At 34.9% G+C, this 15348-nt stretch overlaps 1 protein-coding gene across 5 annotated transcripts in view; it reads right to left on the reverse strand.

Moving 5' to 3' along the window:
* Positions 1-15348, reverse strand: part of CDH18 (cadherin 18) — a 479267-nt gene that overhangs the window by 27959 nt on the left and 435960 nt on the right. For all 5 annotated transcript variants that reach the window (XM_056485314.1, XM_056485312.1, XM_056485313.1 and 2 more), the window contains one exon: positions 6927-7063. In XM_056485314.1, the coding sequence (XP_056341289.1) occupies positions 6927-7063 (137 nt within the window). The remainder of the gene's footprint in view (positions 1-6926; positions 7064-15348) is intronic.

Genomic DNA, 15348 nt, shown 5'->3' on the forward strand with positions numbered 1-15348 from the left:
GAATTTTTAAAATAGCTTTTTTGTAGGCTTTCTGTATTGCATTGATAAACACATTTAAAAGAACAGCAGATGCTGCTATATCCACATGATTTTTGAACACTTCCATGAGTTGTTATTCTGCTGCTTCTCTGGGCAGCTTGTTCCAATGCCTGGCCATCCTGTCAGATGGAAATGAAGAAATTTTTCCTAATATCAAGATGAAATTTCCCCTTGTACAACTGTGAACCATTTCCTCTGTCCTCTCAACCCCCACCTTGCTGCAACCTCCTCTCAGGCAGTGATAGAGAGCAATAACATCTTCCCTGAGCCTCCTTTTCTCCTGGCTAAATGGTTGGATTCAATGATCCTAGAAGTCTTTTCCAACATTAGTGGTTATATGATGCTATAAATTCATATTGTTGTGATGCATTAGTAGGCAGCTTGCCAAGCCTGGAAGTAACCAGTGTCATTGGTAGGTTTGGACAGGGTACCAGTACTGTGTCCAGCTCTCACCAGTAAAAAGACAGCAGATATCCAGGTCATTGTCCCTACACCATGACCAATACAGTCTCAAAACTCAGATAGCGTAGTTTTGTTTTTAAAATCTACTTTAATCTCCTTCAGATTCAGGGAAACACTTTTGTGGCAGATTCCGTTGCCTTGAAAAATAAAGTAAATGTTATCTTTACTGAAACTGAGCTAGCAGGCAGAATGCAAGTGGGGTCAAAGATAAAGAATGAATGTGATTTTTTTTTTTTCCTTGTTGAAGGCAGGGTTTCTGGTAACAATTTGATTTCTGTTTCTGCAATATACCTATAGAGATAATCATAAATATACAAAACAATACAAAAGAATATTTCCCTCTCATGATATTTTTTCTTAAAAAGTAGTGAATTTCATTGCTTAAGTCTATTCTCTATCGCTGACAAAAAATATTAGTTTTGAGGAAAAAACTGAGATCGAAAATCACTATGAGGACATTTTATATCATTGTAAGAAAAAACTAATTTCAAATGAAAATTGAGGCACGAATCTAGAAACAAACTTACTGGTATTAAATAATCATCCTGCTGTCCTCCAGATACAAACAGTTAGGAGTTTATCAAACTGCAACAGCATTTTTTCCTGATTTAGATTACTTTCTTAAAGATATTGTAAAGGACACATTTACTAAAAACTAATTATTTGACACAAGCTATTAGAGTTATTCTTGGTTATGTGGAAAAATTTAAAATGAGAAAATAGATTGACACAAATTCTTGTTCTTTTCTTTTAGTGTTGTATGCCAGGAAGCTATTCTTCCCAAGCCTTACTTCCTTCAGGCAATGCATATATTTCTTTCATGTGCTTACAAAATAAACAGAAATTAATTGTGTATTTTTGTCTTTTGATTTCACTTTTTGGAAAATAAATCAGCTTGCCTCTAAATAGCATTAAGAGAAATACTATGTATGCTTTATATCTCCCCTCTAGCTTCAGTTATCCTTCTCCATATGACAGCCTCATGTAGTTTTATCAGGAGTAATATATTTTAATAACCAACCCAAAACTTAGTAATTTCTTTTCAGCAAACATAAAATGTGGAAAAGAACTGACAAATTATTCTCATAACTTGCTGTTTAATGATGGCAATGTGGGTAGTAATATCTCTGTGATTCTATAGAACAGATATAAACACACCTCAATATAACAATACACTTGATCTGTCTATTTAATGTAATTATAGAACTTTCATTACTCAGCATCTCAGGGGGTTTTATATTTCACTGCTGTATATTATTAGCTGTCTCTGTGAACCTGTTTTCCTCTGAATTATGTAATTGTATCTTTCTGTTATTGTTTTTATCAAGATTTATTAAAAACTACTTATGTTCTAATTAGAAAAGGCATTTCAATGCTTTTACACTAAATCTTTTAAAATAACTGTTTCAAACTTTTCTTCTTGTGAGTTATCCTGACTTTCCACATATTTAACTTCTGAGCAGGTTTGCTAGCACTCTATTAAAATGAGTCTAAAAGTTATTCTTTGAGTAGGTTTTGCAATTACTTTTTCCTGGTATCCTTTCCATAGCACAAAGGGTATTGCATAGTTTGTCAATGAAGTACTGCCCTAACTCAACACTTTTGGTATTTTTTGCTCTGAAGTTCTCTAAGGAATACACATAGCAAAATAAATACAGATGTATAAACAGAGAAAAATATATTTGTTTGGTTGGGCTTTGGTTTCGTTTTTTTCAATATCTCATTTTTTAACACCGTGGAGATTTCTGTTTTTTTGTGTTTGTGGGTTTTTTTCTGTTGCATTTTTTTTGTTGGTTTTATTTGTGGGATGTTTTTTGTTTGTTTGTTTTTGTTTTGATTTTTTTTTTTTTAAATCAACTGCATAATGACATCTTTTCAATATTTTGATTTCTAATCCATCATGATTTCAAAGGTCTGTATACACAGTATCCTTTCACGTGGTCATTTTTTGCTGTTTCTTGACAGGATTTCATTAAGTCTGGGGGATCTGACAGAACCTGGTATGAAATACCATTATTTCAGTTTTTCTGTTCTATACAGCCTCTCCACAACTTTTTTTTTTTTTGCTTTTAAAAATCAAATTTCTAATTAGAAGCACAATTATCCATCTAAATGTTGATTATTTTACAAACTCCAATAACCTTTTGATTTACCATCACCTGGAAAACATATCAAGAAACTGGTTAGCTCTGTTTTCTTCTTTTATTTTCTCCTCCACATTAAAAACACAGCTCAAGAATCATTGATTTTGAAGGTGCCTATATAGATCTGCAAGTCCAACTCCTCTGCTCAAAGCTGAATCTACAGTGTTCATTTCTCTGAGTTCTGAATGTCTCCAAGACAGAGAATCCACACTCTCTCAATGTGACCTGTTCCAATTTTTGATCAGTCTCACAGTAAAACTATTTTTCTCATTTGGTTTAAATTGAATTTTCTGTACTTCAATTTGCAGACATTGCCTCCTGTTATTTTACCGGATACTGCTCAGATGAGAGGAAGGACCACCTCTCTCATCCTGCTGACCACAGGTTATTTCATCCAGTGCAGAATGGCATTGGTCTCCTTTGCCAGAAGGGCACATGACTGGCTCATGTCCAGCTTTCACCCACCAGGATCCCCACCACATCCTACTTTCAAAAGCTGCTCACCTGCCTGCATATGAACTGGTGCATAGGTGCATTATTCCTCTCCAAGTGCTGGATTTTGCATTTCCTGTTATTAAACCTCTCTGCATTTCCTGTTCACCCATTTGTCTAGCTTGTTGAGATCCTTCTGGCTGCCAACATGACAGACTGATGTATCAGCCTTTACTCCAGTTTTGTGTAATTTGCAAAGAGAGTGAGAGTGGCTGAGACAACACTCTGCTCCACTTACCACCTCAAGAATGAAGAGATTAAAGAGCATTGCATCCTGCATAAGCCACTGGGAGTACTTCCTAGTGACTGGACTTCAGGCTGCAGTTTGGGCTGCTAGTTACAGCCCTTCAAACCTGCTATTCCAGACAATTTTCAATCCACTTCACCCTTCATTTACCCAGCCCATCCTTCTATGTGTCTTGTTCTAACATGAATCTCTCTCAATCTTCCTTAATTCTTACCAGCTAGGGAGGTAATTTTGGAGTTTGAATCACTGCCTATCATTGTGTGCTACCATTATAATGAATTCTAATTGACAGATTCTACACTAGTCCTTAAAATAGTTCAGCCTTAAGTTTTTCCACTTCCAAAGGGACAGACTGTATTCTCGGTATTACTGTGACTGTATTTCTTTCCTCTAAATTAGTGTTTCACCTGTTATAAAACACTGTGCATTTGCTCTGTACTTTCCTATTCTCATTTCTCTTGTCAAAGACTTGTTCAAAAACCCTTACTAGAGTCAAGCAAATTCTATCTTCTCTCTCTTTCAAATAGACTTTTGTAATTTTTATAAAAGAGTTTCTAAGAAGTCAATTAAATGGTAACAATTCTATGTGAATCTGTATTTTAAAGTATTACTACTGCTATTACTTCTACTATTCATTCCCCTAGCCCTAGATTTGATCTCTATATCCTTCAACATAAAAAATAGTAATACTTTATCATCTTATTCCCTAATACCACAAAGAGACTTTTAGGAAGTGCCAGTAAGGAAACAATCAAAGTAGATACTTCTGGACATGAAAATTCCACTCTTTCTCCCTGCATGCTGCTGTTTAAGAACAATGAATGTTAAAGAAAGAAAAGGATTGCCTATCCATTCTTATAATAATGGTGTGCTTTAAGAAGTAACAGAACAAAACCATTTGATTATTACATCAGCATTACTCCCACAGAGCAAAGGAGTAGGACTTCCTCAGATTTCAGACAGGATATTTGACCAATGCAGAAATTATATATCATATACAGAGATTAAAAGTGGAAGTAAATGTCTTATGAAAGGCTCAGAAAGAATAAGGCTGAAGCATGAGGATATCACCCATTTGGGGTTAGAAATATAATGTCAATTCTAAATTTCATTTATGTAAAACAAGACTGGTTACAAATAGTGGTCAAAAGGATGATAGGTAGAAAGTGAATTCTATCAGGGAAATGCAGCACAAAGTCGAGAGAGGAAAACACTTCAAGAAACTAACTACAATCAATATTTTATACCCACAGAACACTTCCTGCTGTTGAAGAAATACAATGTTTATGGTCCTTGCAGGTTCTGCTCTGTTCTTGGCCAAGTAAATGGTGTCAGAAACAGCAAATGCCTTCTACTATGTCAGATAAATTTGAGGAATACCACACCCACAAATGAATAACACTTTGGTCATATCCTTTGACTGCTATTTCAGCTTTAGTCTTAGTTCTGCAATACCTTGTTCTTGAACTTGAAAGCAAAAGCTGTAAGATTATATATGGGATATGTAGCAGTTAAAAGAAGAGCTTTGGCAATACACAACATATGCTTCTTACTCCACATAGATTCAATTATTAGGTTCACAATGGATTTGGAAGAGAACAACAGTGTTGCAATTTCCAAATTACTGCAGGTAAGAAAATGACTGAGGAAGTAGTCACAAGGAAAGGCTGTCTGTCATTTAGGCTGCCTGTCAGTCTGTGTGTCGTCCATCTCTTCTTCACTACTGTCTCTTCCTTCTTCCATAAATGAATTGTTTTGCCAACTGATACTATAGATTTACTTATTTTTCTAACCTCAGCTTTAACAGTAACAAAGGCCGTGCAAGGGACAAAAAAAATCAGATCTCTGTTTTCCTGTAACAAAATGCACCTGAAACAGAGAATTCTAAGCAGAATATCTAAAAAACAACAACATCAACAACAAAAACAAAGCAAAAAAAAACAAAACAAAACAAAACAAAAAAGAAAAAATATAATACTTATAATTAATTCAATTCTGGTTTAGTTATAAACATAATCCTTTTTCTTCATCCTTAGCATGATATATGCACCAGCATTTTTTTGATTATGTAAAACAAATAATATGGAGAAACCTATGCTTAAGTTTTATGCTATTGAGATTTCTTTCTGGAAAATAATTGCATTTCAATGGTTTACAGAAAAGGACTCATGACTACTCCTTTTTTTTCAGTGTCCCAATGCAGCTTTTAAACCTTTTTTTGAATTAATAGTGTTCACCTGTTTATGATTAGGCTTTAATTATATTTCTTTTCATGCTGAATTGAAATAGCACATTCTATATATGACAACACTGTCAAGCACACAGGAGTGTTAGTGTTTACCTTTTCAAAGAGCTAATCATGAAGTTCTAGATCCTATTATTTACTATAGAAAAGCACTTAGCCCAAAATGTCAATTTAGTTGTGAGTGTAGGTACAATAATAAGAAACAATTTGTTCCCTTTATGAGATACATTCATGCTGTTTATTTTGTAGCATGTGCTAGTGCTGTAGTGGCTGAATAGATTAAATTTTAACCTAGAGATGAAACAGATGAAAGCAGATGAAAGCAGATCAGGCTCAATAATGTCAGTGCAACCTGTTAGAGGTAAAAACTGCAGTTTATAACAAAAAGAGAAAAAAAAAAAAAAAAAAAAAAAAAAAAAGAATAAATGAATATATACAAAAGCATTTTACAGTTTTGGTCAAAATCGCTGCCACTGTAAGATGGTATCACGAACAGTGCTTAGAAGGACTGAATCTATCAGTCCAGGATGGGACTTTTTCTCTCTTCATTTGCCTTGTTGAGTTTTATAAATTTAAAACTTTGATTGTGGAAAAATAAAAGACCCTGTAATAAAAAGGTTAACTGAAAAGCTCTTTAAACTCTCCTTGCCTCAAGTAGAAATATTTGTCTCGGGCTACTCAGCCAGATGATTTTTAATCATTGCAAGGCTTATCAGAGGCAATGGAAGTTCATCAAAGTTAGAGGACTTTCAAATGCACAGGTATTTATTGTATCTTTACTTGGTAATTTGCCTATTAAAAGGCCAGAGACATAATCAGGAGCTACTAGGCATTTGTGAAGTATAAATCAGCATGGGCACACAATTAGCATCCAATTTGCTAAAATGGTTGATAGTAGATACAAGAAGGAAAGATTCATTTCTCAGACAGTACTAAATAGTCTTAACTTCTTAGACATAAGAATTGTGGAACACAAATGGACAAGGTGCTGGTTTTAGGATATTGAATGCTTAGAAATGTTGCTGGGTAAGTTAGCAGCCTTATATCCCACACAGAGAAATGTGGCAGATTTACACAGGTGGAATCACATAGGAATGTGTTCAATTTTGTTCAATTGTTCTGTGGAGTTAGAGTACTCACATACACACAGAAAACTCTCCTTTACCCAGACTAGCTAAAAACCCACTGGTGCTAAAAAGAGCATAACATATTAAGGTAGCCTTTCTTAAAATCTGAGAGTGATTATTTTCCTTTCGAATTTTTATTTTTCATACTACGTGCCAAATAAATTATTTACCTATCTCAGAAGCAGCCACTGTGATGTTGTACCAAGGTGTCTCCTCTCTGTCAAAGATCTTGGCAGTCTTAATGGTCCCAGTACTAGCATCAATCGTGAAATACCTATCTTCTTCTGTGTTATGATCAATGAAATATCTATGAAGAAATATAAAATAAATATATATTTATTATAGCATATATAATCCAAAGTAACAGAAAGCTATATAAGAATATTACTTTAAAGCTTTTAAGATCATAGACATTTCAAAAAAACACCTAAAAAATCTATAATTTGGAGAAACCCAAAGTAACACCATATTTCATTTCTTTCATAATGTTTTATTTTTTTTGATACATGACAATATTTCCACCACAAGTCACAAATATATAAATTGCTAACAGGTGGTATTTGCACAGCAGTATACAACTCTGTCAAAGGTAAGATACAGATGTATTTTGACTAAAAATCATGAAATAGAAAAGCAGAAAAGAAAGCAGATACTAAAACATTATATTTCAGGTTATTTGCCTGTCACTGCAAACCAGTGTGATCAGCCTTGATTCCTGTTTTGAAGCATGCCTTTCTGCCATGAAGTCAATGACAAGATGACACATAAGCCATTTGGAACATAACCTTCACAGAGTATCAGAAACATCTGGTTCCCAGAGCAGCCATTGGCACTACCCTAGAAGCAAAACTAAACTTCCCTACTTTACCTCCCTTGGCTTCCAGGCACTTTGCCTAGCAGGGAAAGTAAAAGCCTTGAAGTGGGTAATGGAAGCACAGGGAAAGAACACAAAAGAAGAGACTGACGAGACGTTTTTCCTCAAAGCTGGAATCATTTACAATGGCTTTTAACAAACGAAGCAATTACAGAACCCTTCCAAGCATTCTTAACTAACTCCAGGGAAAAAAAAAAAAAAAAAAAAAAGAAAAATATTATTTTATATACCATAACTAATGTTCCCAATAATTTGTCATTCCTGCTTTCATTCTGTGAAATTCCATATATATTTAATATATGGAAAGCATATAAAGATCAAAATTATTTATTTGTCCCAACCAATTGCTTTTATTTTTACATCATCAGAAGTGTAATTCCTAGCTAATAAAAAGTGACACTCATAAAAGTTGGCAAACTCAAAACAATTAAAAATGTTTTATTTCTTTCCCAATCCACTTATTTATACCAGTTCTGTAAACAAAAGCAAGCAAACCAACACATATTTAATTGAATGATATATTAAAGGCAGAGATTATGTGAAAAAGTAAAAGAAAGAAAGCACTTAGTAGGGAAAGCAGAAATCTGAGTGAATCACCTTAACTGGTCAAAGGATTGGACACTCAGTGGAAAAGCTAGATGGGATTTGGTGACTTTGGGTAGATCTTTCTTACTGGAGAGAACTTGAACCCACCTCTCCTACCTGCAAAAAGTTTTTACATCTTCCTTACAGTATGCTATCTTGCCTTGTGGAACTCCAAAATTTTTTACCATGCCTCAAGTATTTCCAGCAGCTAAAGAACTATAGTTCAGTCGCTGGAAATCAAAGCAGCCAAAGCTATAATAGAATATATTTCTTTCTGCCTGTTGTCCATCTTTCCTTTCAACATAATGAAGAGTGAGAGCCCTGCTGTATGACTGTGGGAGTTGTTGGAGAGACAGCAGACCTAAGTTGCTGCCCATTTTATGTTTCTCTAGAAAAACAATTGTCCTTGCTGTTTCCCATAAGCTAAGTCAGAACCTCTTGTGCAGTTCATTATTACCAACATTTGAGCATATCTCATTCCTAAATACACTAGAAGTACCCAATAATGACATTTTGGATGTGCAAGATGGCAGCTCAAGTTGCTTCAAACAAGTGGAGTAACAAGATCTTGATTATATAGGTGATGGGGCAATTTTTAAGAGTTTAAGTCAGGAATATTTTTTTCAGAGGACATTATTCACTAACTGAATGGAAAAAAAAAAAAAAAAGCCAACAAAAACAAAAACAGTAATGTTGCCAAAAGAAGGACCAAAAATATTAGTGAATTTATACACAGCAGTCATTGCAGACACACTTCTGAAAGTTGGTGTGGTTCTCTGTGCTTGGTAAACTCAGGAGAGGAATTAAAAGAAATGATGAACATTCATCAGTCACTGATCATGAAATGCGTGATGGCACAGAAACCCAACGACATTTATTTTGCTTTGAGGAATATTGGAATCCTCTGAGGACACATCACAAAAAAGAACAAAAATGGACCACACAGTTATCCTTTTGGCATTATTTTAGGTGGCCCTACTTGTACAAGCTATAATCACCTCTTTAAGACTGTGCCAGTTTCAGTGGAGAAGGTGTATCTCCCACATCCACAGATAGCTTTATCTTTAACTATTTACAAAATCTTGGAGACAGACTGGTCAACCTCTAAAAATCCATAAAGCTGTCCTATTTGCCATAGTCAGCTTACATCTGAACTTTATCCAGAAGATGCATGCTTCAGGTGAAGAAATGCCCCATAACTTACACCTTATGCTTGGCAGTGTAGGAAAACTGAGCTAAGAAATGTAGTTGAAACATTTTTATCATACTACTCTTAACACAGAAATAATGAATGTTTGGTTGTATTGGGCAAGATACATACACAGATACACAAACACCTTTTACAGGAGGAACTAGAAGGTCAAGAGAGAAAGTATGGGAAGCATAGTAGTCCTTCAGTTTTCTCTGAGGTGTTTTACTGGTAGAGCATACATCAGTTATGCAATAGTAAAATTTAATTACTTCTCTCCTAGTATAGCTTTCTTTTTCTTGACTCTAGGAGACTCCATATCAAATCAAATATTCTTTTCTGACCTGTACTTATGGAATATGTACTGCAAATCCATATCAATTTATAATGCAAGAATCTCAGACCTGCAAACATTAATTACTCTGGACACTGTTTTCTTATTACCAACATCAGGCACAGTGACTATTCTGTTAGTCACTATTGCGCTGACCACAGAACCATAAAAAAAGGGCTATGCATTATTTGTAGACCGTATCTTAAAAATAGATTGAATTTTATTTTGGATTTCAGTGAGAAAAATCTTAAAGCAATATGAATACCCAGCTGATTTTTTTTTTGTGTATACAACTTATAAAAAAAATTACCTCTTTCTCTGAGCAAAGTACAGAAAAAAAAATCTGGCCCATAAATGAAGCTTGTGCAGAAAAACTGATATTTGATTTGCCAATGAATTGTGATCATCTAACAGTTCATTTTCATAAACATATTGCAAAAGATTTTTTTTTTCTTTTTAATATGAACATGATTTTCTAAATCAGTTATTAAAGTGTGTTCCACAGAACCTCTAATCTCTCTTTAAAGAACTTAGGCTGGGATTAATAACTTGAATTGCATTTTCTGTCACTAATGAAAACAAAATAATCCTGTAGTAACTTACTCTACTAACACATTTACTTCCAATGATGATAGAATAATAATTTTTTTCTAATCTTTTTTCCTACTGTAGCACTTCAGTTTCATATGCTATCTTTTGCATACAGTTTGAAATATTCACAGATTTACAATTCTTTTCTTCAGCAATTAGTAAATAAGAGAGTGGTACTTTCTTAGGTTTTCCCATAATTAAAATTCTTCCTTAAAGTTGTTTTGTGCATCATATCTAAAGCAGCCATTTGCACTTTTCTGTTCCTAACCTTCATGGATCTGTCAGTAAAACAAGTCACAGAAAATATTCCCACGCAGAAAAAAACCTAGGAATGCTAGCTTTGCTTCCAACTGCTTTAGAAATATTTTGTACAAGAACTCTCTTGGTAGAGAAACTCATTTTTGTCATATGAAAGGGCATTTACAATAAGTCTCATTGTTTTTACAAAATACTGAACAATTTAGACCTTTATAAATATTAGTCACTCATTTATCTACACGCTGAGAAATAGATCTGATATATTTATAAATAGAGGACATTCTAGAGCCAATGATTCTTTACTTAAGCTTCTGAATTTACTTCATCTGTTAAAAAAAATTATTTTCATCTGAGAATAGTGACACAATCATCCACTCCTGCTTCTACCCTTCCCTCCACATCTAATGATCTGCTTTTTGATGCTTTTTCTAGACCACAAAAAGATACAGTGCAAGTTTTGAATTTCAAAGAGTGATTTCAGAAGAGATTTTTCACCCTAACTCAGTTGATGGTTTCTGCCTACTTAGAATGCATTAATTCAAAAATTAATTTAAAATATCCATTTGAGATATTTATTTATAGACATTTACTCATGACAATGCCATGTGACTTAGCACACTTATAACCACTGCACATTAAATTAGCACATCAAAGCTGCATGGCACATGTTAATAAAGAGACTTAATAACAAGACATGCCTAGATAAACAGCTCTCCAAAAACTGTTTACATGCAAACCAGAAATAGAAACCAATCTGAAAGAAACTTCATTTAAAAGTATCATGAATATAGAAAATTTAATAGTCATACTATCAGAAGATAATCTGAAGGAAATTAAATACCAAAACTGAATCCTACTAACACTGGGAAATTCAACATGTGCCACATTTTTATTAGGCAGTGTCAGTGAATGGAAATGCATTCCCAGCTTCATCCATATCCATCTGACCAAAGCAAGCCACTGGCTCCTCTGGCTTTGTTCTTCACTTCCTGACTTTTAGTGATGCAGTGGGACAGTGGTTACAGGTATTCCCATCATTTTTAGTGAAAACTAAAAGCATTTGCATCAATTAGGAAATAAAGAGAAATATATATGAATGATGAGTTTGAGTTTGAACTTTTAAAACAGAATTGAGGTTATAAGTTGTCTGCTTCTGTTTCTAATCAAATCTTTAACTTACCTTTTCATTGTGCTATTTTTCATTTATTACCCTATTTATCAATTGCAAAAATGAACTCTGTTACATATTTCTACCCTGGCTACAAATCTCTTTGATAATAAACTTCCAAAGACAAATTTCAGCCAGATGTGAATCCAAAGATCACAGTACTTCCTTGAACTTCTATTTTGAGACATAAGCAAATAACCAGTTCTCAAACAACAAGTGAAACTAGTTACAAAGAATTACTAAAAAAATTCCATGAGAAGGGAACAAAACCTTGTCCAACCAATTATATCTTTGAAGACTTATCAGTTAAAAGTCAAATGTCATTATAAGGAAGCCAGGTAAAGATTTAAGCAAGAAGCTTTCTCAGAAAAAGGTAGATTTAAAGTACAGAACAATTTTATTTCATTATATAAAATATGTTAGAAAAGGAAGAGCAAGGAACTTCATAGAGTGACAGAAGAAGGTACAATATGACAAAGAGTAGGAAAATCATCCAGCTGCAATTCTCTGTGTTTGACCAGCTGGAGAACAACAAGAAATGGCAAATGCTGGGGCATGCCTTTGATCTTCTCTCTGCCTCCTGACAGCAGCACTCATGAGCCTGGGAACCAGCAGCAAACCCTTGAAGCCAAATGAGATGGTGGGGAGACATTCTGTGGCTGTGACTCTTTTGAACTACACTACCTCCATTCCAGGGCCAATTTATTTCCCTATAGTTCAAACAAATTCAGCCAGGAGAGAAAAGCAATTGTGGAGTGAGTCAGAAGTCATGCCAATCAGCAGGTAACCAATTTTCTCCCTGCAGCATGTCTGGTACATTGAGGAGACATTCGATGTTCCAGAGCTCCTTGGCACAACACTGCTACTGAGAACTACAGCCTTCAACTGTGCCTTCCAGGTGTGAAAATTAAATACATTTGAAGATAGCTTGGAGAAGGTTATCCCTCTTTTACTGCTCCTTTGCTTTCTTTTCAAACAGCCATAGCATAACTTTGACAAAGATACTGTTCCTCTCAACATTTAAAGGAAGTTGATTTGATATGCTGTTCCTACTGAGTTATTTCTGGTGCTGGTGGCCAGCTGACATCCATCAGCTGATCAGCAGTACCTTGTTGTTTCAATACAAGACTCCTGACCTCTCATACTGAAACCTCAGCTCAGCCAGAGTGGCAGCATTCCATGTCCTGGTCCCAGAGATGTGAGCTGTGGGATCCCAGGGGACACAGGGGAGTTGACAGCAATGAACCACTGTCTCCAGAAAAGCCCCTGAGAGGCAGCCACTACTGCTTTGAATTTTATGCAGAAGTCAGCTTCCTGCTCCAGTTCTCATTCCCATCCTCTAGCACACTGCTCACCTTGGACACAGGGCATTTGGAACACTGTTCATTTGAAGGAAATAAGTCCTTTGACAGTCATCATTTCTAGCTGGCAGTTTCTGTCTGCATGTGTTAATCACTGATCATTTTTCCAGCTAATTCTACCAGTCAGGGTAGGCTAAGAACAGGCCACATCCTACAAGGCATAATTCAGAATTCAAAGCAAGATAAAGCTTTGTCTTCTTTTCATGACTTTATGAATTTCTTCAGAGGATTATGTCTGTCCAAAAGCATTTCGGGATGTGCTGATGGCAAAATTATATCTTATTATATGAAACTTTCTTGTTATTCAACTAGATTAACATTCAGATGAAGAAATAAGAAATAAGGTGCAGTGTTACATGAGAAACACTTTTATTTTCCCCTACAAGCTAGCTACAGCTACTTCTCTACAGCTACACCTACTTTTCTACCTACCAATTAAAGAGTATTCTAATTACATACTATCTTTTTCTTTTCTGTACATATTATACACTAAACCAAATAAAACCAAGATTGATAGATAGATTTTTGCCTATTTATTAGAGTTGCATGATCCTATCAAATGACTGCACTCTAGAGAAGCTCAAATATTAAGGCTGACTCTAAAACCATAATAGAATGTTAAGACTTGAGGCATTCTGATGTCAGTGGAAATTACAGAAACATAAAGATGATGTTCTGGCATGAAAAATCAGTCTTTCATGGTCAAAAAGTTGATCTATCTGTGTTTTCTTTCTCAGCTCTCGGGGTTGGAGGTGGTTCTGGTTGATGTGGGATTTTGACCCCTATCCTGAGCTGGATTCTTCCTAGTCAGAAGAGATGTTAGAACACCTTACCAGTTCCTGCTAAAAGGCATGGACATATTTGTTACTGAGAGACCTAGGAAACATAACTTGACAAGAATCAAAACTAATTTAGGCCTCAGGGAACAAAACAGCAACAGACCTCTCACCTCAAAACTATGAGGAAAGGTTTTAAAATGTTTTCTCACTGTGAAGCCAGATGGAGAATTAGTGAAGAAATTGTAGAAAAAACCCCATCTCTCTCCAGCCATTAAAAATAGGGTGTCATTTTTCTGTCTCAGTTTACTGACAGTCTTAGAGAGAATACTGGAGGATTATGATCGTGTTGTGCTTTGAGGAGGGCAGATTTTTCCCTTTGTCTCCAGCAGCACAGGCATGGTTCTTGAAAATCTCACATGTTCCCCCACAGGCATATGAGGGAGGAATGGTCATTCTACATGATCTCAGCAAGCTGCCCTAAGTACAGCCAACAAAGAGTCAATTGTTATAATCATGTGCACCTGTAATTCATTAACTTTGTACTATTCTTTCTGAAAGAAGGAAAGAGAAGGTTGTCAATTTAAATGAAAGTAGGACAAGGGCACTATGTATTTGTTAGAGTCTCTACATGCCAGATGTAGTGCTGGAAAGCAAGTATTAGTATATACATGTATTATAACCATTATGCTATATCATCCATTTTAGGGAAATCACATAAGACCATTGGAAAAGTGGAAATCCAGGATCAAAGCTGAGATTGTACTTTTATTCTTCACCAACTTTAAGCACAAAATTAAAAGTCAATTTTTAGGACAAAATAAATTTTAAAACATATTTTTTAGCACAAAATTTTAAAAAGAAAAAAAAAACCCCAAAACAACAATTTTTTTCTCACTTCTCTTTCCTATGGCTGATCAAACCATGTGAATAAAAAACATTATAGTAAGATATATATTACAGCCTGATTAGGGTCCAACAGAAAATTGACTCGAATTCCAACATATTAATATAACACATCAATACTCCAAGAACCAAAAAAAATACAAAGCTGTTTTTAACTGAGCAATTGTAGACCTTCTAAAAAGGGAAGATGCTTATCTTTCTTATAATTTGAGAGAACTGTCACAGGCAGAGTTCTGATCAGGACCTGTACCTCATTCACCAGAAGTTTTCTGTAAGATATCAGGAAAGGAAAAATTCTTCCCAGAAAGGTAAACAACCTAAATTAAACATAATAAATGGGTGCAAAAACACGACTAGCAGGGGCAGAAGTCCTATCATTAATGCTCAAAACAGTGATTTACCTTCTGTATCACTCATGACAAAGTAGTACTCAAAGAAGTGATCTGATGTTACAGTATTTCTATAGTGGGATGTCTTATTTCTCAAACACTACTCTTAAATGTATAAGGTTAATAAAGGCTTTCAGTTCTTCACAATACATTATCAAACT

The sequence above is a fragment of the Oenanthe melanoleuca genome, chromosome 2, assembly GCF_029582105.1.
Source record: "Oenanthe melanoleuca isolate GR-GAL-2019-014 chromosome 2, OMel1.0, whole genome shotgun sequence".
NCBI classification, from domain to species: domain Eukaryota; kingdom Metazoa; phylum Chordata; class Aves; order Passeriformes; family Muscicapidae; genus Oenanthe; species Oenanthe melanoleuca.